We start from the raw sequence: 26,906 nt of genomic DNA on the forward strand, positions 1-26,906 counted from the left end.
ACAGGGAACAGTTAAGGAGAGAGGAATGCAGAGAGGAAACCACAGGAATAAAGGGCATCTACCAGGAATTGAACTTAGTCTCCTATGGATGTCTCCACAGGTCCGGGGTACCCAATGGACTTGGGGCACTTTCAGGAACAAAAAGCAGCTTTCCAGCTGTTGAATTTCTGAGCCCTAACATGTTCTGAAGGTCATCTAATTACCTCACCCTAGCAATGAAGAAGCAGGGAAAACAACCTGGTTGCCCTCCTGCAGTGGGGACCTACCCCCATTGTGTTCAGGAGTCCTCATTGGTTCCTTCTTGGTGTTTCATGAAAACTCCTGAAAGGATTCAGTATATTCTATTTTATTCTTTTAAAGATTGATTTACTCTGGGGCGGAAGGTTAGGGGCAGAGAGAGAGAGAAAATCCCACGCAGACTCCCCACTGGGCACAGGGGGCAGGGAGGGGGGAGAAGGGGATGGGGCTAGGAAGGGCTTGGTCTCCTAAGATCATGACCTGAGCTGTAATCAACCCACTGAGCCACCCAGGCGCCCCAAGGAGCATCTTATCTAGAAAGTGTCTGGCACATAGCTGGCACTCAAATACTTAACGAATGATTATACTATATATGCTTAAATAGCAAGCAATGCAGAGCAGACACTAAGAAACTCTCTCTTTTTCTACTGCATCAGGGTTGGGCAAATTCCAGGAGAGTAAGTGAAAATTTCCACATCAGCTCAGACTTGGTAAAAAGCCAGAACGGAAGTGCTCAATAAACGTAATCTTGATATTCACTGTTTTGCTTTTTAAGTCTCTTTTCAATTTTTCTGCACAATTTTCATACTCATCAAATTGGGGGTGAACGGCTGCAGCCCTATTTGGGGACAAAGGGGGCTTAAGACGTTACCAGATGGGTGCCTGAGTGGCTCAGTTAAGCACCTGCCTTTGGCTCAGGTCATGATTTCATGGTCCTGGGATCCAGTTCTGCATCAGGCTCCCCACTCAGCAGAGACTGCTTCTTCCTCTGTCCCTCCCTCCCCCGTCACTTACACGGGCATGTGCTCTCTCTCTCGCAAAGATAAATAAAAATCTTTTTTAAAAAAAGAGATTACCAGAGACCAGGCATTAACCATCAATAACCATTAAAAATGATTAATTTAAAAAAATAATTAGCTTTATTTTTTTTTTTTAAAGATTTTATTTATTCATTTGACAGAGAGAGATCACAAGTAGGCAGAGAGGCAGGCAGAGAGAGAGAGGAGGAAGCAGGCTCCCTGCTGAGCAGAGAGCCCGATGCGGGACTCGATCCCAGGACCCTGAGATCATGACCTGAGCCGAAGGCAGCGGCTTAACCCACTGAGCCACCCAGGCGCCCCAAAAATAATTAGCTTTAAAACTGACTTTAAGGTGCCTGGGTGGCTCAGTTGGTTAAGCAACTGCCTTCAGCTCAGGTCATGATCCCGGGGTGTCAGGATCAAGTCCCACATCAGGCTCCCTGCTCAGCACAGAGTTAGCTTCTCCCTCTGACCCGCCCCCCTCTCTCTCAAATAAATAAATAAAATATTTAAAAATTAAAAAAAAAAAAACAAACAAACCTGACTTTAAATATCCCAGAAAATGGGCAAACACTAATATCAAGGATAGCCTTTATGTAAACAAAGCCGTAAGCCTCTGGGGGTCTGAATCTGTGTCCCACACAGAGAGAGGAGTTAGAGCAGGATCTGTTACCTGTTATATCACTACTTTTTCCAAACACTGGTTGTGAGCCTGTGGCATCTCAGCTTTATTAAGTCCCTGACCATTTATTAGAAATTACAGTTAGGGGGCGCCTGGGTGGCTCAGTGGGTTAAGCCTCTGCCTTTGGCTCAGGTCATGATCCCAGGGTCCTGGGATCGAGCCCCACATCAGGCTCTCTGCTCAGCAGGGAGCCTGCTTCTCCCTCTCTCTCTCTGCCTACTTCTGATTTCTCTCTGTCAAATAAAGAATAAATAATCTTAAAAAAAAGAAAAAGAAATTAGTTAGGAGCAGTTCAGTGCTAGCAACACAATAGCGCTCTTGTTAAAGTTACCTTAACGTAACTATGAAATAACCCCCAACAAACATCTTTCATGGAATAGGGCTCTTCCTCCTAAGTAGTAATGACTTATTCATAAACTTATTTGGCCCCCAAATGGAACCTTACATTTAGCTTTAAGCATCCGACTGGTTTTAGTATAGGCCAAATACAGAGAAGTCAGGATTTAGAATTTATTTTCTCCTACTCCACTGGCTCAAACGCTCAGCCCAAGCAGGCACTATGGGGACTAAGAACTCTCAAGTGAAGGCCTGGCTGGCTCCCAAGTGACTCGCGGAACAGGAAGGGAGTACTAGCCATGCAAGGGGAAAGCCATCGTCGGTTGGACCCAGCACAACTTGAGGAATCACCATCAAAAATCAGTTTCCCCCAGATAACACACTCCACCTCAGTCAGTGCAGCCACAGGAGAGAGGGTGAATTCAATCCAAATGGTTATTTATTCTAAAACTGGAAGCTACTATGCCTACATTTTTGCCAGGATGTAATGAGAACAGGGGAGGAAAAAGTTACAGATGTAAACAATGACACAGTTACATTTTTTTTTTTTTTAAACGGTAAAACCCTTTTTTACTGGCCACTTCCAAGAATGCTTTACAGGTTGTGCAAAAACATTTACAGGCTCCATGTGGTGTGCGTTTCCATCTATGACAACTACAACAGACGTCTGATAAAACACTAAACAAGTCTAAGGAAAACAAGGCTAGGGGTCCCTCCTGGTAATCCACATTTCCCCCACTTAACATTTTTTTCACAATAAAAAGACAGAAACAAACCCCAGACATCTACTGTTGTTGTAAGTGATCTCTTGGGTTAAACCAACAAGGATGTGGCAGCTTCACTCTCCATCCAGCAGAAAAAGTTTTTTTTTTTTTTTAAACGATGACTTTCTGGTGTCCAAAATTAACAGCAAGTCCCTCCCCTAGCCCTCCCCCAACCCCCAAGACCTCCAAACGGCTTGAGCTTTGTTCCTCTGGCCCCGAGGGCCTAGCATCCACAAACCACATCAGAGACCATAAAAAGATGCTATTCGCCAGAGGACGGAACATTTGAAAAAGGGATGGCAACTTCTGCCTCAGATTCAATTTTCTATTCACATCATCTTGCCCTACGGCCATTTCTTTGGGCTCGAATTTCTACCTCCCTGCCTGACACTAGGAGCAAAGCTTTCTCAAACTCCCTTAATAAGTTGTTAGTGGATTACAGCAAAGTTCATGCAATCACTTCACCCACTGCCACACGCAAATCCACGAGGGCCCCACAAGGAAGCAGGCGCCAACAGAAAGGATGTCGTGAGGAGCAAGCCGGCTCCTTCCTACCAGCACCCCCTTGCCAGCCTTGGGGGGCAGAAAGATGTATGGGACGCGGGTGACTGGAGGACCAGGGCGGGGCCTGCGTGCCTAGAGAAGGGCTGCACGGAGGGAGTGATGGCAGAGGGAGAGGAAGATCAGATCTCAGCACAAAATTTTTACCCGAGGACTGCCCAGGTGAGGAAACGGAAGCGGAGCCTCGGGGTAGGCATGGGGTCCAAGCCGGTCCCCCCCGCCACCGCCCCGACGGGCTAGTGCTGCAGGACACGGTGTTTGCGGAGTAAGCTCTTGGCTGACACAACGCGGGGCAGGCAGAGGACTTACAACTGAAGCGGAGGACGGAAGGGGCATTCCCACACCCCCGGATTCCTGAGCCCAGCCACCGGAAGCTGTTTGTCAAGAACCGGGACGGTGTCGGTAAAGTTACAAACAAAAAACTATCCCAACTCAAGTCTCCTGGCTAGAGGCCTCTCTGGGGACGCGCAGGGACAGCGCCCCTGGAGGAATCCGGTTTCCAGAAGTCGGGAGGGGGCGGCTCCCTTCTCAAGCACACGGTACACACGCGCTCACATTCTCGGCCTCCCCCCCACTTCGGCAGCCCCCACTGAGCTGCCTCCCACCCCCCACCCCCCTCCTATCCACTCTCTACCTGTGTATCAAAAAACCCAGCAGGGCCTGTGCCCCCCACACTGTATAAAATAGTTGCTATTCTCAGCACCTGGGCCCGGGAGCCCACACCACAGGATTCGCCTATGTACATATCCTGCTGCGGCATCAAGAATCCTGCTTCGTTTCTGTGTGAGCTGAAACCCTGAGAAACGCTCCTTCTCTCGCACTACGAGAGGCCACAGGTACCCTAACAGAGATGATTTCAGAGACTTCCCGCCTGTCTCGAGCTTGGAAGACAGAGAGCAGAGACTGGCAAAATCACAATCTTCCGGCTGAGGGCGGCAACGCCATTCTCCCCCGAAGGTTCTGCGGAAATTCACTGCCGGGTGCGCGGAGCGTGCAGGCTATTCCGCTCTGCGATCGTGAGCCTCGTGAGCCGTCCCCGGGCCTCCTCGGCCTGGGAATCCTACGTAACAGAACCACCCAACTGGCAGTCTCCGCGCCTCCGCCAAACGGCACGAGGCCCGGGAAAGTGGAGACAGGGACACTTTGGCCTCCCAGCCCACCAGACCAGATATCCCAAGAGGGAAAGGTCGGTAAAGAAAATACAAACGGTTAGTTGGTGCAAGTGATTGATAAGAGCCAATCGTTTATTTTCACTGCCCCAGTCACAAGCTCTCCCTCTGTCCCCACTCCTGCCTGCTCCGGAGAGGGCGCGCGCCCATGCGTGCCCACCCTCTCCGCACCTCCTCAACGCTCTCCCTTCCTCGGCTGCCAGTCCAGCTGCCTTAGAATGTCAGAAGGGTGACATTTTCAGTTCTTTTCCTGTCCGAACTGCAGGATACAGGACAGGCAGCCCTAAGTGCTGCTTTCTGCGCAAATGTTTTTTGATTACAAATATCTAACTAGGTTTGAAATGTTTTATAGAATAAGACAATATTCTTTTCAACAAACTTTTAAAAAAAATGTACAGTTTTGTTGTTTCCACCTCCCCCCTCCCCTGCCCCTGCTTGCGCACCCTCCCCCCCACCGCCCCTCCCCGGCAGCTCAGCCCCACCCGAACAGCCCCTGTTTTCCTTGGTTGTGTTTTGGGGGGTGCCTGGCACCCCTAGAGATTCAGCTTCACGGCTGACAGGCGAGAATGACAGGGGCTTCACCGATACCCTTGGTAACCGTAGTAGTTCCTGTAGTATCGGTCTCTGTCCTGGGGGTGGTGGTAGTAGTAATTCTGCCACTAGAAGAGAGGGGAAACCCCGTCACTGGGCGCCACAGCTGGCGGAGGACGGAGAGGCATGCCATTCATTCCTCTAGTCCTGCCACCCCCCCTCGCTCTCCCCGAAGATACTCACATCCCGACTGTACTGTCTGTAATAGTCTCTGTATCTGTTGTACTCATAATCTCGCCCGTAGAACCGATCATAGTCTCCCCTGTATCGATCGTAGAAGTTACGGTAACCCTGAGAAAGGAGGAGCGGACATTTACGGGTGGTCGGCATCACGGTCCGCTGCCATCCCATTTGAAACGAGACACACGTCAGAGCTTGATATGATCAACAGGCTTAAGATTCCCAGAATAAATTCTTCCAGAGGAACACAGTAAATGGGCAAAACCCTAAGCCCTGAGGAAACAGCCCAAACCGCTCTGCTCCCGCAAGCCAATAGGAATGGCCATCACGACCCAGAGGGAGGAGCAGAAGGAGAGCTGCACTCACCCCTCTGTTTGCAGACTGCCCCCAGTACTGCTGCCCGTAGGCCCGGTTGTCGTAGCCTCGGCGCTGCCCGCCCACTGGAAGAGAAACGGAGAGCGCGCTCAGACAGCTGGCATGGGGTCCTGGCTCCACGTCTGAGTGGAAACCAAAAAGTCGGAGCCAAAGGCAATTCTGGGGGAGTAGGAAGCCTACTTCTGTCAGGCTTACACAATGGTAATTAAAACACCAGCCAGGAGCTTTTTCAAGAGTCTGAAGGGGGAGGGCAGAGGAATAGAGACACAAGGAAACCAAGCCACCTTGCTTTTGGAGCTCCCCAATTCCTGCAAAACATCTCAGATGGCAAAAGGATAGATGGCAGAGTTAGGAAGAGGAATAAAATCTGCCATTCATAGGATCGCAGACTTTCAGTCTGGGAAGGGACCCCAGCTATCCTATAACCCAGACCCGTTATTCCACGCCAATGACACAAAGTCTAACTAGTAAGCTCGTCTGGGGTAGGAAGCTGGTATGCCCACTGCCTAGCACACAGCAGACACTCAAAAATTTTGTTGACTTATACACACACACACAAACATTATTAAAGGGCAGTGAACGCACAGTACGGGGCTCACTGACAAGACATGCAGGAGGAAAATTAATTCTATCACTAGCCTAACTTACTTCATAACCCTCCCAGATTACCGAATAATGCATTCACTTTCTGTCTACACAGCTGCGTTGATCCAAGAGACAAAGCAGCGAGAAACTTTAGGCTGAGAGTCCTGTCTCACTGCACTCCTCCTGGAGCTCTACTGCAACAGTGAGCAGGAAGCAGGCGGGGCACTCGGAAGTAAAACTGAAAATGGGACAGAGAAGCTCAAACACTGTTTTTCAAGGAAAAAACATTTCTGTTGCAAAAGAACTACCTCTCGCTGAACGGAGGATTGTGGGAAAAGCCTAAGATGATGGGGGGTAGAGGACACAGGAAGAACGAGCTCCATGAAGAAGGTACTTCCTTAACACCTACAACTTGACCGGGGGTCCTTGCCTCTACCGTGGCTCCCTCCGTGCGCAGTGATGCCGCCGCACCAAGGCAGGGAGGCTGGCAGGTCCCCGGGACTCACCGTAGCCTTGACCACGGCTTCGGTTCTGCCGGTTGCGCTTGTTTCGGTTGTTTCGGCGGTTTGTCCGCTTCTCGGAGGGGGGCAGCAGCTTCCTGGCCTCCTCCTTGTACTTAGTGACAATGGGCTGAGCTTCCTCCTTCTCCAGCTCGCCGTATGTCACCTCATCCATATAGTCGCATTTCTCAGGCAGAGAGAAGTTGGCTGTAAGAGGAAGAGAGAAGCTCAAGGCCTGAACAGTGCGTACATGCGCAAGATCTCACCTTGAGAAGCCCACTAGAGGAGGCGCGGGATCTTCTAAGCCTCGTCTACCCATGCCCACAAAGGTGCTGGGTTCATCCCTACTCGCATTTAACTGAATGATGCACTTGCCCTACTGGAAGTTTTTCCCTAAATTGTATCAGCCCCAGGCCAGAGGCTACCTGCAAAGTCTATTTACAAGTTCTCCAGTGATCCATAATAAATTAACAGTGAACTGGGTTCAAGTCTCTTATCAGGACAGAGGCAGGTAGCCAGAGGCTAAAAATACCTGAGAAAGCTTTGGTGTTGGTAAGATGCTGAAAAATCCACTCTTAAGAGCGACTCCATGAGAAGCTGACCCAAACCAAAATGCACTTACGCATCTAGATGAGCCCAGGAAACAAGGGTACAAGGGAGTTCAATTACCACCTGTGTGCGATGGGCCAGCACACGAGGCTGAGTCTCAGCAGAATTCGGCTCAATGGGGGATCCCCTGATTCTCAGAGAAATCCAGTGACCTCTCTGAAATGAATTCTTCCAAGTGTCTGAGTATCAGGTATGGACTGGCAAAGCTCATTCTGAGTGAACTCAGAGAGTCCGGCTCTTAGGTGTGTCATCAGCTCCCGGGTCTGGGCATTACCACAATTCAAAGAGCCAGCAGCCAATACGACAGGAGGGATGCCAGAAGATGAAGGCAGCCAACGGGGGGGAAAAAAAATCACTCTCAAGAGAACGACTGGAAGTGGGATCAGTCAAGATGGAGATGATGCTCTAAGGTTCTGTACTGCATTAAAAATTACAGGCACATACCAAAAACCAAAACAAAAAAACAATCCTAATGTGACACTAGAAAGCAAGGTATACCAATGAGACTGTTCACACCAAACACCATAGTTTCGTTTGAACCGAAATAACCACCCCCCCAGAACATAAATTCAATGAAGGCAAAGCCTCGTTTAACTGGCTATTTACTCTCTATGCCTAGGATAGTACTAACAAACAGTAAACACCCCTGAAGCTTTTACTAAATGAGTAACTGACTCAGCAAAGCCTCTGCTCTGAGTGGTGGTCTATCACTACCTCCCTTTTTGTATCCTCTCTGCAATGATTCTAGGAGTTACTGCCTCTCTCCAGTCACTTCCGCGTTCATCCATCTACAAGTGCTCATACCCACTCATTTACTCTCCAGATTCACACACACACACCCCCCCTTTGTTAAAGTAAGCTCTCTGCCCAACCTGAGCTTGAACTCGTGACAAGGAGATCAAGAGTTACATGCTCTACCGACTGAGCCAGCCCGGCACCCCCAGATTTACTCTTTAAATATGGAGAAGTACTCCAGATGCTAAGAGGCGCTAAGAGGCCGTGAAAAGGTGTGCACTGACCAAGGACAGGCTCCCTAACTTGTATCATGTTAGCCCACCTTTCATCTCCAGCATGATAGACTCAGGCACATCATCTCCCTCCACTTCCTTCCTCAACTCCAGCCTCTTCTTCCAATCTTCCTCATTAGGAACAACCACCACCACTTTCCGAGAGAAAGTCTTGAACAGCAACAGCTTCCGCCGTTGGCCAGAGTTGTACACATTACACTAGGGACAGGAAGGATAACAGGCTTTAGGAATAAAAATGACCACTCATATGCAACCGAAACACTTACGGAGAATCTTTTCCAAGGGAAGCAAGAGATGAGGGGTCTTACAGACACAATTTCCCCTAAATGCTTCAAATTCTACCTAACAGATATTATCCTGTTTTGCACATCAGAAAAATTGAAACTCAGAGAACAAGACTTGTCTGAAGTCATAAACCTAGTAACTGGTGGAGCCAGGAATCCAAACAAGCTCTTCCCATTACCTCTATTATGTGTGTATAGTCTGGGTCCCTACTCTCTGGTAAAAACACTCATAGAAGGCATCTCTGAGTTTAAAAAACATTATGGCCACAATATAACTGCTCGGTCATAATCAGGTAACCTGGTTCTGATCGTGAATTCAGTCTCCCTCTACATATGCACCCCACTTGGGACTGCAGGCCATTCTATCAGATAAGTTTTCATCTTTGGACCTTCTGTAAAATTAGCTTTCTTTCTTTCGTTCGTTTTTTTAAGTAGCCTCTACACTCAATGTGGAGCTCGAATACACAACCCCAAGATCAAGGGCTGCACTTTCCACTGACTCAGCCAGCCAGGTGCCCCGGTTTTTTTTTTTTGTCCCCCCCCCCCCCCCGCCCCAATGTCTGAAAAATACCTGATCAAGAATGAAGTTCCTCTTTGTCCGGGAAGCAATCTGGACCAGCTTACTAAGGCACTGGGAGGCTTGCTGAACTAAAAGGTCTCTGCTTTTGGGGTCCATCTCTGGCTCCTCGAGCCCCTTCATCTGGTGAGTTCGAGGGGAAGTGAAGAGAAACACAAGAAGTTATGCAGCAAGTTAAAACCCAGAAGTCACAGGTAAAGGCCATCTCTCTAAATGCCACCAAAGCTATCACAGCAGTTCACTGCTACTCCTCAATGCTGTGAATGTATGTTGTCCATTTTCTAAGAGTCACTTCCAGTCTTGATATGGATATAGGCCAGATTTCACCTGCTTTCAGAAATCTGACAACACAGCCAACGGAGGGAAAAAAAAAACTACTTTAAATATATATTGAGAATTCATTTCTCTATTTGTGGGATCCTGTTCGCAGACACTTAACAGACCCAACTCCATCAGAAAAAGGTTATAGGCCTCTCCTGGGGCCTCCAAAGCAAATAACCAAGACTATCCTCCCCCAGGCAACTCACCCTCATTTGATTGAGCACAGTCTCAGCTCCCAGGACATTGTATCTTTTCTCAGGGTTTTCTTTTGCGTATTTCAGTGCCCACTGGGTCTTTCCAGATCCAGGCAGTCCTACCATCAGAATTACCTATAAGCAAAGAGAACCAGGAATACCATGAAAAGTGACGGAGGGTCATGTGTACAAAGCCCGATTTAAGAGCATCATCATCTGCCCCAGCTCAGCGGAGCTTTAAGAAGCAGCTTTACGAGAAGCCGTAAAGACCAACTGTTCCAAAGCACAAGTACGAACGTTTCTGCGCGTTGTCTGGCATACCTCACACTCCTCTATGGTCTTGGGAGGGACAGCGGTGCGCACCCGCTCCTCAACAGGCACAGCATGAATGAACACAAACTCTTCCGGTGGTGGGAAGAAGGCCTCCTCCTTCTGACCAAAGTTTAATTCTACAACACAATTTTTGCAGAGGACATGGGGTAGGAGGGCCCGTTCCGCCAGGGACTCCTTGTTGATCCGGAACGCCACACCTAGGTCTTCTCCGTTCTTGGAAAAGGAAAGTTCTACTTCTTCAGCCTCAAAATTCTACAATAACAACAAACAAGAGCATTTGTGACTTTACAGGGTTTGAGACTGATTACATCTTACAATATTTTTTTAAAACTCAGACTGCTAAACACAACTAAGCAAACAATGCATCAAATGCACAGAACACAAGACCTGACAGGAAGCAAACTGAGGGGCACCTCAGTGGGGTTTAGTGTCCGACTCTTAGCTCAGTGGGTTTAGCGTCCGACTCTTAGCTCAGGTCTTAATCTCAGTCATGAGTTCGAGACCCACAATGAACTCACTGATACATTCCAGACTTCACCTGCTTTCAGAAATCTGACAATACAGCAAAGGAAGTAGGCTCCTGCCTAGCATGGAGCCTACTGGGGGGGGGGGGGGGAGCAAACTGAATCCCCAGTGCCCTCTACCCACTCCTTGCTATGAATCCACAACTTTTAGGAGCACTTACAGCAAAGCAGCCAATGACATCATTCTCCCCGAAAGTCTGGCCAAATTCTTCAAACTGCCCATTCTCTGCCTTGAGTCCTCGTCCATCAAAACCATAAGAGAATTCATCCTCACCTAGAACAGTGAACAAATTAGTTACCTACACCCAAATTTCCTATGGAGTAAGCAACATGGCAGCAAACACAACAATTAAGTTAAAAATAACATTACCAAGCTGTGGATGGGAAAAATCAACAGACCATCCAACTCGAAGGAGAGAAACCTCTGTGCAGCCTTCTTTCATTGGGAGATTCTGGGTTACCTGGTCAAGTCAGAAAAGGAACTCTCAGATACTCTGACCAATGCAGGAGCAAAGTCTGAGTTAGAAAGACAAAACTTCTACATGAACTGAAAACTACTATCACAACTCAACATCAGACTAACAGCTGTCAATGAACCTAAACCAAAGCCAGAGAGATCAATTTCTTGGTTATTGGAGCTAAAGTTATCATTAAAACGTGGTGCTTTTTACTGCATTAATACAATATTGGTGGGCAGGACCTGAATACATAGTAGTTTAATGAATAATTTAATAAAAGAATGGTCTTAATGAACTGCATATACTACCTTGGCCTCAAAGCAGACTTTCCCCTTTGTCACGCCGTAAGTACTCCTTGCCCCAGACCAAAGGGTGGGGAACTTCTCTGAGAAAAGTGGCTGCCCTCCATAGCGGTCTTTGCTCACTTGAAAATGGAGATCCGAGGTATCTGTTAGAAAGAAGGAAATCTGTTTATTCCAAAGCTCAACACTCAAAAGCCACCAACAGAGCAAAAATACACCTAGTTGTCAAGAATGGATACAAAGTCTCCCACTGCTAAGTCTCTTAAAAATTGCAGGCCAGGAAATTTTAATATCCCAGATCACATCTGACTGGTTGAAAACCCCAACCTTCTGCCTTATACATACACGTGTCCAGGTTCACAAGAGTCTGATCCTCCTCCTCATCTTTTGCCTCTTCTTCGGGGGGTGGTGGAGACTTTGAGCTGTGGGTAGAAGAGAAAAGCAAATGGTGTATCCAAACCCCCCTTCTTTGAGGGGTGTCTGTAAAATGTCTGTAAAATGTCAACTATCAGTGAATATAAAATTCCAGGAGACAGCTGCTTTCAACAAATGAGAAAACAACAACAGGAGCTTTCAAGAGCAGATCCGATCTAATACTTATGCCTGTAAAAACCTACTTCATTTTTAATCCACCCCTCCTTCCAAACTCTCCAATCAACATCAGGTATACCAAAATCAGAGCAGACACTCCTTTCAATGAAAGGGACTGTTTCCCTCACCGGCTGTGGTAAGCCTCCTCTCGGAATTCATAGTAAGCTCGGCCATGTTCATCCTTCTCATCCCGCTGTCTCTTTACCCCCCGCCGCTCACCATCTGAGCCTGCTGGTTTTGACTTTTCACTATCTTGGTCATCTCCTACAAAAAGGAGGGAAAGAAAATCAGCAGTTTTCATTTTGGAATGCAGATTAAGTTCAGAACCAATAGCAACTAAAGGAGGAGCTGAGAATCCGTCTAATGAGAACAGCCAGGTTATTCCCACTGCATCCACAGAATGTTTTATTTCTAAAGATTATCTTCCTGTCACTAGATGGTATTTTGTCTTAGAAAAAAGAAGGGACGGACCTTATGGGCTAATTAGAGTCAAGCAGTAGATAAAAATTGGACAATTTTTGCATTCTAAATTTATCTGCTTAAATCAGGTCAAACTTGCAGATTTTCCCACCAATATGACATCTTTAAAAATCCCCTAAGTCTTTTAAAAAACTTCGTAGGTTAATTTAATTTTGATTCTTGATTGTTAGATTTGGAAATAAGCGAGACAGTTAATACACATTCCAACACTCTTCCACAGCTTCATGATATAGATGCCTCAGTGTGAGTGTCTGTATGTGTTTTAAAGAGTTTGCCTTTCTAGCTTAGAATGCACAGCCATTCACAGCTTTTACTTATACACCAAACAGACTCAGGTGCAGATACACAGCTGTATTTTTACCATGCGTTTTTACTGAAAGTTGCCAAGAGCAAACCATTAAGTCACAAGAAACCCATAAATAATACTGCATCTCTACTGCACATAATTTGGGGCAGAAAGGTGTTGTCACATATTTAGCAACATTCTCTGCCAGAGGGGAGAAAAATACCTGGAATTTTTCCTTAGACTTTGGTAATTTGCAACACAAAGATATTTAATAATAATTTCTTTAAAGCAGCCCTTTATCTCTCAACCTTTTTTACCTGCTATTTGGGATACATGTTAAGTCAAAGGTTATGTAATGGGATTTTTGTTCCAGGACATAGAACAAACAATCTGCAAGTTGCATGTGACTGTCTTAGAATGGGTTCCAATTATACCATGATTACTAATAGCTTTATAAAAAATCTGTTATAAAAACTAAGGCAACCCACTTCATAGTAAGACTTGGAAGCAGCTCTAGCTTTCCTGCCTACTCTGACAGACAGGTATGGATCAGCTCTCCCCATCCAACTACTTCAAAAGAAGAAAGGTCACTAACTCCCTGGGGCGACTCTACACATTCTCTTCCGAGGTTACTCAAATGAAGCCACTAATACCTCAATCTTTTCAATTCAGGAAGTCAGGGACCTAAAATGTAAAAGGCTGACCAAGTATACAGCAAATCCCCAAATTTGCCTAACCACGGACTCAGTGGGAAGATTAAAATTTAATCATAAGAATAAAGGTAAGATAAAACCTCTACGAGGGGGTTGGTCAGTTCTAAACCACTAGATTAAGACCTTCGCTTCACTAGTTAACTATTAAACTCCACACCCTCACACCACTGGCTGCTAAAGCAGGAGCAAGGTTAGACTTCCAGATTTACTGTGTGGTTCAAGCTCCAGCAAAGTGATGGGGCGAACTTTGGCGAACTTGGCTTATTGCTTAATATTTTTAAGGCGGAAATATCAATAGTCAGGTAACCCAAAGGCCAAAGCCTCCCAACAGTGCGGTCTGTCCGTGTAATCGCCAATTTCTAAGCGCATTCCCGCTTTAGGAAAAGATAACCAGTACCGCGGGAAGCTGCTCCACAGGTAGCTCACAAGCAGTTCGCGTGCAAAATCGCTCACTTCCATCCAGGAACCAAGTGAGGCAGGAACCTCCCTCCTGCAGAGAGCAGGGCCGCCAGAGGCAGCCAAACCCCCCAGAAAGGTGGGTAGAGAATGAAAACCACCACCTCCCCTGGGGAGTCCCACCAGAAGGCGATAGGAATCTTGCGCTTTCAGGCAAGTGAGAACGGGGAATCGGACCCCGCGGTGCACAGCTGGGTGCTGGGTGCTGGATCGGGGGCAGTTTGGAGCCGGGCTCCGCTGCCAGCTCCTCACCCTGTTCCTCTGCGGCCTTGTCAGCCGGAGCCTCAGATCCCGGCGTCTCGTCCCCGCTCCGCTCCTCCGGCTCGTCTTCCTCCCCCTTGCCGGTGCCCTGCTCTTCGCCACCATTTACCCCACCTGACCCCGCCGTGGACTCCTCCGCCGGCTTCTCGGAAGCATCAGGCTCGGCCGCGGCCTCCATGGCTGCCGCCTCCGGGGGCTCCGGCGGCGGCTGCGCGGCCTGGCCCGAGACCTGGGCAGGGGGTGGCTCTTCGTCCTCGTCCTCAAGCAGCGCTTCCTCGTCCTCCTCCTCCTCTTCTTCGTCGTCCTCCTCGTCCCCGCCCGGGCCACCGCCCGACGCGGCTACAGGCCGAGGCTCCGCCTTGCAGGCCCCGCCGGGCCCGGCCCCGCCACCGCCGGCCTCGTCCTCGAGCATCTCGGCGTCCAGCGCCTCCTGCAGCCGCTGCGCCAGATCCACCTTGAGGCCGCGCGAGTCCAGGCCCCGCCGCTGCAGCTCCGACCGCAGCTCGGTCACTTTCAGCCGCTTCACCTCCATCGCCGCCGCCTCCTCCGCCTCCCGCCGCCTCCTCCCCTGCGAACCGTCGACCGAGCCCGACCGCGCAGGCGCCGCCGCCGCCCGCCTCCGCCTCACGCGCCAGCACTGAGCCCGCGCGAGCGAGCGCACGCACGTACGCACGCAGGCAGCGAAGGCCGCGCGCAGCCTCCGCTACGTAGTGTTTGTTTCTCCCTACTGCTCCCCTCCCCCCTTCGGCTCACGGAGCCCCAAACAACGCAGCGGGGCACTGCTTCCCTTACAGCCCTTCGGTTCCCCTGCCGCGGGCGGGCGCGCCGAGGACGACGGACTTCCCTCCCCTTACCTCCCGCCCCCTCTCACCCCTCGGCCAATCGCCGCCAGCGGTTTCACCGCGCAGCCGCACCGGAGCCGGAGCTGGGGACTGGCTGCGGTTCAAGTGCCTCGTAGCACGGAGGAGTGTGCGCGCCCGCCTTCCCGTACTTCCAGCCGCGGGCTCTGCGCAGCCGCCGGGAAGCTCCTTTCCCACACGCCCCTCCTATCCCGTCACCACCCTTACTCCCGGCTGGCTTCCGATCGCACTGTCGTCTTAGGGCTTGCTAGTCTTTCTTCCCTACTATCTATACGCGCGGCAGCTTCTTGAGAAGAAAAAAAAAGCCAGGAGGGAAGCTGTTGCAACTTGAAATCCTACTAGCAATTGTCTTTCTGTTTAGTACACAAAGGGCTTCCCCAAACCAAGGAATATACTGTGACCCCCTGGCCCTCTTCTCAAAATCCTTCAAGTTCTCTACCCAGCAACACACGCTCGGACCTCGCCTGTTAGCTTTCTTATTGGCCAACTTGAATCGACATCTGCAATTCTGATTGGTCATGCGTGATCATCCGGATTCTTCCAATTGGCTAAGCTGCCAGGAGATTTCCCCCCCCCCAGCCCCGGGTTGTTCCGCAGGGGCCTGGAGAGGCGTGGTCATTTCTGCGGGATTACTTTTTCGAAGCCGCTTGTGATTGGACGGCGTGGCGCAATGCGCGCTGCCGTTTAGACACCAAACTGTCGGGACTCTGGCCCCGGTACTGTGGGTGCTTCCGCCCGTAAACCGAAGTCGAGGAGGAGACTTCCGTGCCTGGGCGTTTGCAGAGGGCGAGCGGTTGCCCGTGGGGCTTGGGTGACTTGCTACTGAGCTGCTGTGCTGCCGCGTCAGTTTATGCCTGTGGTTTGGGTGCACTGAACGCATTCAGCTCGGTTCCCAGCTTCTGACGCAGATAGAAACAAATGCTTGTGGAATACGTGCAAATAAAGAGCCAGGGTGGCGGCCAGCCCTGTAGCCCTCTTTCTGCAGTTGTCCCCGCCTATTCCCTTCCACTTCCGGGTCAGGGAGGTGTGTCCAAAAGCAAGGAGGAAGCAAAATCCGCCGGCATTCCCACGCCTGCCACAGTTCCTTGGGACGGCCTCTGATTTTCCGGGAGGGCCTGTCCACCCCGCTGTCTCTTTAAGAAATCACTTAGTCTCTGGCTTTACTCTTCCCACATCCTTTCCCTGATTACTCCTCTACGTCTAGAGATCGAAAAATACTGCAGAGTAGAGAGGAAGGGGCTGTAGAAGAAACAAGCGAAACTCATTCCTTGGGGGGCGCCCTGGAGAAGGATACTTTCCTGCCTTCTCATACCGGCTACCTAAATTAGTTATTCGCTCCTGTCTTCAGAGCTTCAGTTGCTCTTTCACTTCCCGATTCCGCAAGAGCTCTGGGGAGGCAGAGTTATGGAGAAACGCCTGCAGGAGGCTCAGCTGTACAAGGAGAAAGGGAACCAGCGTTACCGAGAAGGGAAGTACCGAGATGCTGTAAGTAGGTACCATCGAGCTCTGCTTCAGCTGCGGGGTCTGGATCCAAATCTGCCCTCCCCGATACCCAATCTAGGACCTCAGGGCCCGGCCCTCACACCTGAGCAGGAGAACATACTGCAGACCACGCAGACAGACTGCTACAACAATCTAGCTGGTAAGAACAGGGCTGAAGGGCGGGTACAGTATCAGGCAGGCACGTGAAAGTCTGTGAACATTGGGAAAAACACAGACGTGCTCTTCTGTCATGTAATTATTCTGCCATGAATTGACATGTATTTCCAATCTCTAGGGCTCCCTGCTTCTCAAACTTCACCTGGAGAGTTTAACTGAGCCCCACCCCCCCAGATTCCAATTTAGTGGGTCTGAGGTGTAATGTGAGGTGGGAGGAGGATCTACCAATTTGTGTTTCTAACAGATTCCTAGGGGATGTGGTTAGATTTAGGGAATTTTGCACGTTCTGGAAAAAACACTGAACTTATGTTTATGGCATTGTTTCTTTAATATGTAAAATATAGGAAAAAGCCACTTGCTTTAGCCTGTGGTGTCAGTCATTATTAGATGTTTTGGACTTTTCCACGTTTTCCTTCTTCCTATAAAGCAGCTCTTGGGGGCGCCTGGGTGGCTTAGTCTGTTAAGTATCTGCCTTCACCTCAGGGTTTTTTTGTTTTGTTTTGTCTTTTGTTTTAAAATTTTATTTATTTATTTGACGGAGATCACAAGTAGGCAGAGAGAGAGAGAGGAGAGGAAGCAGGCTCCCTGCTGAGCAGAGAGCCCGACCCCGGGATCTTGACCCAAGCCACTGAGCCACCCAGACCCCGCTCACCTCAGGTCTTGATCCCAGGGGCCTAACTGGGATTCTGCTCAGCTGGAGTCTGCTTCTCTCTCTGCCCCTCCACCGCACTCATTCTCTTTCTCTCCAATAAATAAAATCTTTTTTTTTTTAAAGATTTTATTTATTTATTTGACAGAGAGAGATCACAAGCAGGCAGAGAGGCAGGCAGAGAGAGAGGAGGAAGCAGGCTCCCTGCTGAGCAGAGAGCCCGATGCGGGACTCGATCCCAGGACCCTGAGACCATGACCTGAGCCGAAGGCAGCGGCTTAACCCACTGAGCCACCCAGGCGCCCCTCAAATAAATAAAATCTTTCCCCCGAAAAATCAGCGGGTCACCTGGGTGGCTCAGTTGGTTCGACATGTGCCTTCGGCTCAGGTTGTGACCCTCAGTCTTGGGATCAAGTCTTGAGTTGGGCTCTCTCTGCTCGGCGGGGAATCTGTTTCTCCCTCTCCCTTTGCTTATGTGCTCTCTCATTCGCTCTCTCTCTCTGAATATTTTAAAAAAAAAAATCAGCTCTGGGATAACTAGTGTCAACCATCTCCATATGGCCTTGGATGAAGAAACAGATGGCAGAGTTAGTATCACTAAGATTAATCTGTGAAAAGAAAGTAAACTTCTCAGGTCTGTTCTGTGGCAGGCAACATAATCATAGTGCTAATGAAATTATTTTGAAATATATTGAAGCATTCTAATGGTCCCAGCCGAGGCCATAGAAATTATTAGGATTAATTTTTATACTTCATGACTGTTATTTTTTTTTTAATTTTTTTTAAGATTTAATTTATTTATTTGACAGGTAGAGAATACAAGTAGGCAGAGCAACAAGCAGAGGAAGAGGGAGAAGCAGATTCCCCGCTGAGCAGGGAGCCCGATGTGGGGCTCCATCCCAGGACCCTGAGATCATGACCTGAGCCAAAGGCAGCCACTTAACCGACTGAGCCACCCAGGTGCCCCCATGACTGTTATTTAAAGGTGATTTTTTTCACTACAATAGTTTTCACTTATGATTTGATGAAAATCTAGCTTTGTTACCAGTGTGTGTCTAGAGCAATTCTTAGACTCAAATGCCAATAATAGTAATTATAGTAGCTAATGTTTCAAGTCATTCAATTCAACATTTATTTGGTAGCAAGGATATGGGAGGATAATGAGACAGATAAAAAGAGCTGCTCTGGGGCACCTGGGTGGCTCAGTGGGTTAAGCCGCTGCCTTCGGCTCAGATCATGATCTCGGGGTCCTGGGATCGAGTCCCCGCATCGGGTTCTCTGCTCACCGGGGAGCCTGCTTCCCTCTCTCTCTCTCTGCCTGCCTCTGTGCCTACTTGTGATCTCTGCCTGTCAAATAAATAAATAAATAAAATCTTTTAAAAAAGAAAAAGCTGCTTTCGTGGAACATATATTCAAATAAGGAGGTAACGTACTTAATATATGAAGTGATGGTAAGTGCTGGGGAAAGGAATAAAGCAGAGAATGGGGACAGTGAGTGCCACAGGCATGGGAACATTTACTTTTAAAGAGAGTGATCAGCCAATATTTTCACTGTCCATGGACCCAAAGGCAAAGACTGTAGCTTCGCCATCCATAGAGCTTCTGCTTGGAGGTGCTTGGGGAATGCTCCGTAAAGACTTACTCAGTTAACCATTTCTGCTCATCGAATGCCTGTCACTCCAGTTTATTTACAATATTTCTCATCTTCATAAAAATTCTGCCAGGTACTTATGATTATCCCCATTTTGCAGGTAAGGAAATGAGATCGTGTCGCTGCGGAAAATCCTCCATTAGTATCTCATTACACTTAGGAAAAAACCCAAACTCTGACCCTCACCTGTAGGGCCAGACATGGTCTGGCTCCTCCATGCACTGAACTTGCAAAGCATATTTATTTCTACCTTCTAGTTTTGTAGGATTTCTTCTCTCTCTAGGTTAGCATGCCCTGTCCCTGTGATCCTGCTCATTCAGATCCTAGTTCAAAAGTCACTTTCTTCAAGAGGCCTGGTGTAATCAAGCATCACTCTGACTTCATTCACTCTATCGGAGCACAGTTCTGTTTTCCTGAAAATGCTTCTAAAAATTCATTTGTTTATTGTATTTTCTTCCTGCTCGGGGGCTAGGATGCAAGTATTGTTTACTCATCACGATATCTGTCTCGTTCCTCTTCCTGCTGCTCCTAGCTCTGCCTAACATATGCATAACCGGTTGTCCAATAATGAATGAAGCTGCATTGATGGATTAGTCAAGTATAAGCCATATGACCACTTGGTGGGGGTATTGTAGAAGGGATGCAGATGTAAGCCTGGGCCCTTTACTGTCCTCAGAAGCCCTGATTCTCCTTTCTTCTCAGCACCATGATTAAATAATACTGTGTTTAATTCCTATGGTAATGAAATAGGGAACACATTTCCCTTCTTAATTATAGAAAGGCTGAACATTGGCTCACAAACAGATTTGTATTTTGAAGACTCCTTATATATACTAAGGTAATAGTGAAGTAATATGTTATCAAGAAAGATGGTTTGGGGGTCATTTGGGTGGCTCAGTAGGTTAAGCCTCTGCCTTTGGCTTGGGTCGCGATCTCAGGGTCCTGGGATCGAGCCCCGCATCGGGCTCTCTGTTCAGCAGGGAACCTGCTTCCCCTTCTCTCTGCCTGCCTCTCCTCCTACTTATGACCTGTCTCTCTCTCTCTGTCAAATAAATAAATACAATCTTAAAAAAAAAAGAGAGAGAGATAAAAAACCAAAAAAAAGAAAATATACTTAAAAAAAAAAGAGAGAGAGAGAGAAAGAAAGAAAGATGGTTTAGGAATCAGAGAGACCTTGGTTCAAACTTTATATTCCACCTGGAAGCTGTGGAATCTTAGGCAAGTTACTTTTATCTCTCCAAGCCTTGATTTCTTTGTCCATTACATGGAGATAGTAACACTGACCAATTTCATAGAGTGGTTGAGAAGATTAAACGAGATAATGTTTTGTTTTTGTTTTTAAAGGTTATGTTTATTTGTTAGGGTGAGCGGGATAGAGAGGGGCAGGCAAAGGAAGAAACAGGTTTCCCCACTGAGCAGCCTGATGTGGGGCTTGATCCCAGGACCCTGGGAGCATGACCTGAGCCAAAGGCAGAGGCTTTAACCCACTGAGCCACCCAGGCACCCCTGGGATAATGTTCTTATGGAGCGCAAAGCATAGTGCTTGCTGTTTCCTCACACAATTGATGGCAACCTTTGTTTATAAAGCTGCAGTATGGCGGCACCTGGGTGGGTCAGTCATTAAGCGTCTGACTTTGGCCATGGTCATGATCCCAGGGTCCTGCGATGGAGCCCCGAGTCAGGCTCCCTGCTCAGTGAGAAGCCTGCTTCTCCCTCTCTCACTCCTTCTGCTTGTGTTCCCTCTCTCATAGTGTCTATCAGATAAATAAATAAAATCTTTAAAATAAAAATAAAAAAAATTAAAAAGCTGCAGTACAATAATTGTTATGAAATGGAGGTTCGAGACAGAGAGCCTGGGGTAGAAGGGAAACAATGAAGAAGAATTTTAAATACCTTTCGAAGTATGTTCCTACCAGTTTTAGAACTGGGCTTAACCCAGCACTGGGCACATTGTAAGCATTTGGTAGCTATTAAAGTCACTTATAAAGCTTCTGTTTGCTGTTGCAACCCCAGTGTTGCGAGAAGACTGTTTGACACCTGATAGACACTTAGATGCTTTAGATGAGTGAATACTGTTGGTATTGTCCTCCGGTGCTGCCTCCCGTTGGCCCGTGGAACTAAGTGGAGTAAGCCCCACCTCCCTCTTCTGTCTTTCTTCCTTTCCTTTGGCCTGTTAGCCTGTCTCCTTCAGATGGAGCCAGTGAACTATGAACGAGTGAAAGAATACAGTCAGAAAGTCCTGGAACGACAACCTGATAATGCCAAGGCCTTGTATCGGGCTGGAGTGGCCTTTTTCCATCTGCAGGACTACGACCAGGCTCAGCAGTACCTCCTGGCTGCTGTCAACAGGCAGCCAAAAGGTGAGAGAAGGGAATGGAGGTGGTGAGAACAGATAAGATCGCACTGCGGAGGTGGTCTCTGCTGGGGAGCGGAGGTGGTCTCTGCTGGGGAGCGGGGAGTATTTGATTTTACTTTTTCAGTTTATTCAATGTTTTTGCCTAGGCAGTAACACATTCACGTAGTTCAAACTTCAAAAAGTAGAAAGAGGTGCTTGGTAAACTGGCCGGCCTTCTATCCTTGCATTTTTGCCTGCAGGGGAAAGCAGTATTGTTTACCCTTTAGAAGTATTTATGCTTCAGTAGGCTTATCTAGAATGTCCCCGCCTTCCCCCAAAGAGATTTTAAATAAGCATTGTCTTTCAAGTTTCAGTTCCGAGGTTGTAAATAAAATAGGATCTAGATGCCCGGGAATGGGCCTGATGATCCTCATTTCTGCCAGCCCCCCGGCTGGGTCTGGCCTTTGCTTTAGCTGCCACTTACCCTTTAGCTCAGCAAGGCCCAGGTATGACCTAGAAAAAGGGCAGGCCTGCTGAGAGAGAATTTGAGACTTGGTTCTTTGTTTCTGAAGCAAGGATATTGTGAATTGGGTTATAGACTCCTGTACTGGCGGTTCAGCTCTAAAAATTGTCTCCCGTTTTGCATTCTGGCTTAGAGCAGCTAGGAGATGTTAGAAGCAGAGGGTCCCCAAACATAACAATGTAGCAAAAACTGCCTGAATAAATAGGGATGGGGTGGAGGGGCGCCTGGCTGGCTCAGTCAGTAGAGCCTGTAACTCTTGATCTTGGGGTTGTAAGTTCGAGCACCGCGTTCGGTGTAGAGATTACTTAAAAATGAAATCTAAGTATAAAATATAATAATCATAGAACAAATGAATGGGAAAGCTAGTGTGAATAAAGACCTAAAACATGACGCGTTTGTTCGTGTTTTATACCTTCCAAGTACGGAAGTGAACTGCCAACCATGTATAAGCGTTTTCAGAGTCTCTGTAGTTGTGACAACAGCTCTTTCTTCAAACTCTTTTCCTTTATCAAATTAACAACCAGCCAGCCCTGATTGTACAGAAATTTTTCTTCCTGTACGGAAAGTTTTTTAAAAATTCGCAGTGGTATTAATGAATGAGATTTACTATTAAAAGGAATAGTTATGGGGCGCCTGGGTGGCTCAGTGGGTTAAGCCGCTGCCTTCGGCTCAGGTCATGATCTCGGGGTCCTGGGATCGAGTCCCGCATCGGGCTCTCTGCTCGGCAGGGAGTCTGCTTCCTCCTCTCTCTCTCTCTGCCTGCCTCTCTGCCTACTTGTGATTTCTCTCTGTCAAATAAATAAATAAAATCTTTAAAAAAAAAAAAGGAATAGTTATAATATATTCAGATCTTAGAAAGATTTTTAAAAACAGAAGTATGTGGGGGGGGATGGCAGCGGAGTAGGGGGACCCTAGGCTCACCTCATCCCACAAATCCAACTAGATAATCATCAAATCATCCTAAATACCCCAGAGATCGACCTGAAGACTGGCAGAACAAATCCCACGACTACAGGTAGAGAAGAAGCCTCAACGAAGAAGGGTTAAAGTATCCGCTAAAGTCTGATACCCATCATTATGTGTGTTTCTTCACAGGAAGGTTCCTGGGCTCTAGAGAGTAAAAATACTGTGCATACTTTGTAAATCGGAACAAACTTATTCTCCCAGAGAATATGTTTATTCTGCTACTTACACACACACACACACACACACACACACACACACACATTTGTTCCGGTATAATACTAAGTAAACCCAAATGATTCTTTCCAGTTTCAGAAATCTGGCCCTCCTCAAACCTACCTTCTATAGTAGGTCCTTTGAAAAACTTGGAATCTTGATTTGAAGTAACAATGCTGGTTTATATCATTCATTCGGGATGTCATTTGGGGTTTTCTCTGACCTGTTTCTGTAAAATAACCTTATCCCAAAAGTGGGGGTCAAATGCTAGCTTGCATAAGTCAGTAACAGTAACTTGGTATTTTCTCTAAGTATTTATAATCAGTATGTTTTGCTTTGAACATTTTAAAGGGCCCATTTATTAATTTCGGCCATGGCTAAAAAGAAAATACCTGATTCTATAGAAAAAGTTGTAAACAAACAAAGTGTGTGAACAATCCTTTCTTGCCCCAAAGTGTGACTGTGTTCTAACTGCCTCTAACTGCCTTCTTTCCCTGTCCTAAGATGCCAATGTCCGACGGTACCTCCAGCTAACACAGTCGGAACTCAGTAGCTACCATCAGAAGGAGAGACAGCTCTACCTGGGCATGTTTGGTTAACAAAGAAGAAAGATGCTCCTCCACTTGAACTTGAAAGTTAAAGACCCATCCAGGGGAAACCTGAGCCTCAGCAAGAGAAATTAACCCCATACCTCTCTGACCCAAGTGGATTTCTGTTTTGTTTCGAGCCCTGCACAAACTCCTTGGCACTTACGCAGTCTGGTTTTCTTTTGTTGTTGTGTTGTGTTGTGCTTTGTTTCTCAGGTCTGTCCATCTGTATTTGTATACCTTTCAATACATGATTCTTGCGGATATTGCCTTGAGAGTACAGTCACCTATAGGTGTGATTAATCCTCTCTGTGGCACAGATTTTAATGGTAGATGTTGTTAACATGTATTCATGTACAGAGGAGAAAGCTAGTAAAGTATGAAAGAATGACAAAAGAGGTTTTTTCTCTGTTTCTCAGATACCCAGTGCCAAAGTCACACAGACCGCAAACTGGGAAACATATTTTTGTGTGAAAACAATTATAAATTGGACCCACATGACTTAAAATGGAAAGATTTGAAATTAACCATTTTGATTAAACCAATTCCTTTTTCTTAATATTCCATGTACATTCAGATTCTTTGTCCCCCCCGTGAAAGTATCTGGTTTCTATTTTTTCTGGTAATAATTTCTAGCCCCTGCTATTGTTCATACTCAGAACATTCATACGATATACTTATTTATTTTTTCATTAAACTCTTCTATCTTAAAACCTTGAATCAGGCATTTAAGTATTTAACAGTTCTTTAGCTGTTGTGCCAAAAAAAAAAAAAAAAAACCCAAATAAACATTTTAATTTTTAATGGTGCATATGTATAGCATGCTCCTTTCTCTAAGGAAAAGAAAATAGGAAAAATAGATTGCCATGTTGTCTTGAAACAATACCATGAAAGCAGGATAAAAAATTAAATCTTTTCTTCATGTGTCACCTCGTATCTAGCAAGAGCTCAGTTCCTTACAGAGTAGGGAAATAAGGAAGGGTTCTCCTTCCCTAGTGCTGAAGTACCCCATAGAACTTTCTAGAAGCTTTGTCAGTGCAGGCTGCAGATCTGGTGTGGTCATCTCAATAGGAGGCTCCATCAACCACAAGCTCCTTTGTCATTCTGTGTACTTGTTGGGAATAATGTCCACAATGTTTGAGTTCTGTGGAGCAGATGAGATCATGTAGCACTGCCTCGACCTTCATGAGTGGAGGTAGTAAGCATGCGTCACTAGGCATCACCTAACAGATTCCAGAAAGAACAACCAAAAAACCCCCAAACCCTTAGTCTTGTAAAGTACGCGTGAATTCTTCTCCCTTCATCAGTAATGTCCCCCCACCCCCAAAGGGTCAGGCTTCTCTTTGTGTCTCCCCCTACCCTTAAATAACAGAACTTAGAATAAAAAGGTTTTCTACCAAATAATCTTGTAAGTCCAAGGACAGAACTAACAGAAATAGAGTATTTCATTCCTTTCCCTGCTTAAGTTTCTAAGCCTAGGTTGTTGGCAAAATTATGTCATGGTTGCCTGTTTGCTTTGAGCAAGTTTTGCTTTCTGATCTTTTTTCTTTTCTTTTTTTTCTTCCAAAGACTGGATGTTACACTAAGCTATCTTCTGCATCAATGAGGAAAAAAATAAAACTGGTATTTAAAAACATATTTTAGAAATTTATTGCACTAGGGGCACCTGGGTGGCTCAGTGGGTTAAAGCCTCTGCCTTCTGCTCAGGTCATGATCCCAGGATCCTGGGATCGAGCCCTGAATCAAGCTCTCTGCTCTCTGCTTCCCCACTCACCCACCGCCTGCTTCTCTGCCTACTTGTAATCTCTGTCTGTCAAATAAACAAATAAAATATTAAAAAAAAATAAATTTATTGCACTAGTCCTTTTATTAGCACTGCAAAGAGACCAAGTGGTCAGCCTTACATTTCAGTCTTTATTTCAAAGACGGCCTTCTAATGGAGATGTTAATGAACAAGAAATTTGTCAAAGATAGGCAGTCACCTGTGGGTCTAGGGGAGATCCAGCCAGCCCACATCCTGAAGGAATCCCAGAGGGCACCTCAATCTCTGTACTCAGAAGTTTGTGGTGGGGGAGGCAGCTCACCGTACTAATCCTTAATGTTTTCCATGCAGAATTTCAGGGCTTGATTGATGGGAAAGCATTGTGGATATGAAGGTACGTACTTGGGCAAAGAAGGGACAATTTAGACCAGTGTCTTCCCAACTCCTGCCCACCACCTTTACAGTTTTGCCAAAACCACATGCTACCTACGCTATTATTTTCTTTTTCTTTTTTAAAAGATTTTATTTATTTATTTGACAGAGATCATAAGTAAGGCAGAGAGGCTGGCAGAGAGAGAGGGGGAAGCAGGCTCCCCGCTGAGCAGAAAGCCCAATGTAGGGCTCAATCCTAGGACCCTGGGACCATGACCCAAGCTGAAGACAGAGGCTTTAACCCACTAAGCCACCCAAGCACCCCTACACTATTATTTTCAAAGAAACTTTTGGACAGAGGAACATGTTAAATATAATCCACAAACTGCGAACTGTGAAACTGTAAGACAAACAACCCAGTTTCCTCAATAAATAAATTGCAGGAGGGGCACCTGGGTGGCTCAGTCAGGTAAGCACCTGACTTTTGATTTCAGCTCAGGTCATGATCTCAGGGTTGTGCGATCAAGCCCCAAGTCAGGCTCTACACTTAGCGGGGAGTCTGCTTGAGATTCTCTCTCTGCTTCAGCCCTCCGCACCACCCCCGACCCCCACCGCTTGCATTCATGCTGTCAATAAATAAATAAAATCTTTTTTAAAAATGCAGGGAAAAGGAGAGAGGAACTTACAGATTAAAAAAGGCTTAAGGGATGCCTGGGTGGCTCAGTTGGTTAAGCAGCTGCCTTCAGCTCAGGTCATGATCCCAGTGTCCTGGGATCGAGTCCCACATCGGGCTCCTTGCTCAGCAGGGAGCCTGCTTCTCCCTCTGCCTCTGCCTGCCATTCTGTCTGCCTGTGCTCGCTCTCTCCCCCTCTCTCTCTCTCTGATAAATAAATAAAATCTTAAAAAAAAAAAAAAAAAAAAGGCTTAAGACAGGGACGCCTGGGTGGCTCAGTTGGTTAAGCAGCTGCCTTCGGCTCAGGTCATGATCCCAGCGTCCTGGGATCGAGTCCCACATCGGGCTCCTTGCTTGTCAGGGAGACTGCTTCTCCCTCTGCCTCTGTCTGCCATTCTGTCTGCCTGTGCTTGCTCTTCTCTCTCTCTGATAAATAAATAAAATCTTTAAAAAAAAAAA

The 26,906-nt window shown here is 47.1% G+C and overlaps 2 protein-coding genes across 4 annotated transcripts; one reads left to right on the top strand and one right to left on the bottom strand.

Moving 5' to 3' along the window:
- Positions 1-2,476: 2,476 nt before the first annotated feature.
- HNRNPUL2 (heterogeneous nuclear ribonucleoprotein U like 2) lies at positions 2,477-15,179 on the bottom strand. Its single transcript, XM_032357072.1, has 14 exons — positions 14,189-15,179; positions 12,130-12,265; positions 11,756-11,832; positions 11,417-11,556; positions 11,021-11,111; positions 10,812-10,924; positions 10,115-10,378; positions 9,806-9,928; positions 9,273-9,401; positions 8,447-8,615; positions 6,787-6,987; positions 5,687-5,760; positions 5,324-5,431; positions 2,477-5,208 (listed from the first exon to the last, which is right to left on the bottom strand). Exons 1-14 carry the CDS (start codon positions 14,727-14,729, stop codon positions 5,128-5,130), a joined length of 2,247 nt encoding a protein of 748 aa, XP_032212963.1. The 5' UTR covers positions 14,730-15,179; the 3' UTR covers positions 2,477-5,127.
- Positions 15,180-15,752: 573 nt separating this feature from the next.
- TTC9C (tetratricopeptide repeat domain 9C) lies at positions 15,753-25,315 on the top strand. 3 transcript variants are annotated; one of them, XR_004289049.1, is made up of 4 exons: positions 15,753-16,699; positions 21,194-21,376; positions 23,558-23,757; positions 25,210-25,315. XR_004289049.1 is itself a non-coding variant. In XM_032357078.1 (3 exons), exons 1-3 carry the CDS (start codon positions 16,462-16,464, stop codon positions 23,650-23,652), a joined length of 516 nt encoding a protein of 171 aa, XP_032212969.1. In that variant the 5' UTR covers positions 15,753-16,461; the 3' UTR covers positions 23,653-25,072. The 3 variants fall into 3 exon arrangements, 2 of the variants coding, with proteins under 2 accessions (XP_032212969.1, XP_032212970.1); XM_032357078.1 differs by lacking the exon at positions 25,210-25,315 and having other exon boundaries at positions 23,558-25,072; XM_032357079.1 differs by lacking the exons at positions 15,753-16,699; positions 25,210-25,315 and adding an exon at positions 18,326-18,350 and having other exon boundaries at positions 23,558-25,072.
- The last annotated feature ends 1,591 nt before the right edge of the window (positions 25,316-26,906 follow it).

The sequence above is a fragment of the Mustela erminea genome, chromosome 9 (assembly GCF_009829155.1).
Source record: "Mustela erminea isolate mMusErm1 chromosome 9, mMusErm1.Pri, whole genome shotgun sequence".
In the NCBI taxonomy this organism is placed as follows: domain Eukaryota; kingdom Metazoa; phylum Chordata; class Mammalia; order Carnivora; family Mustelidae; genus Mustela; species Mustela erminea.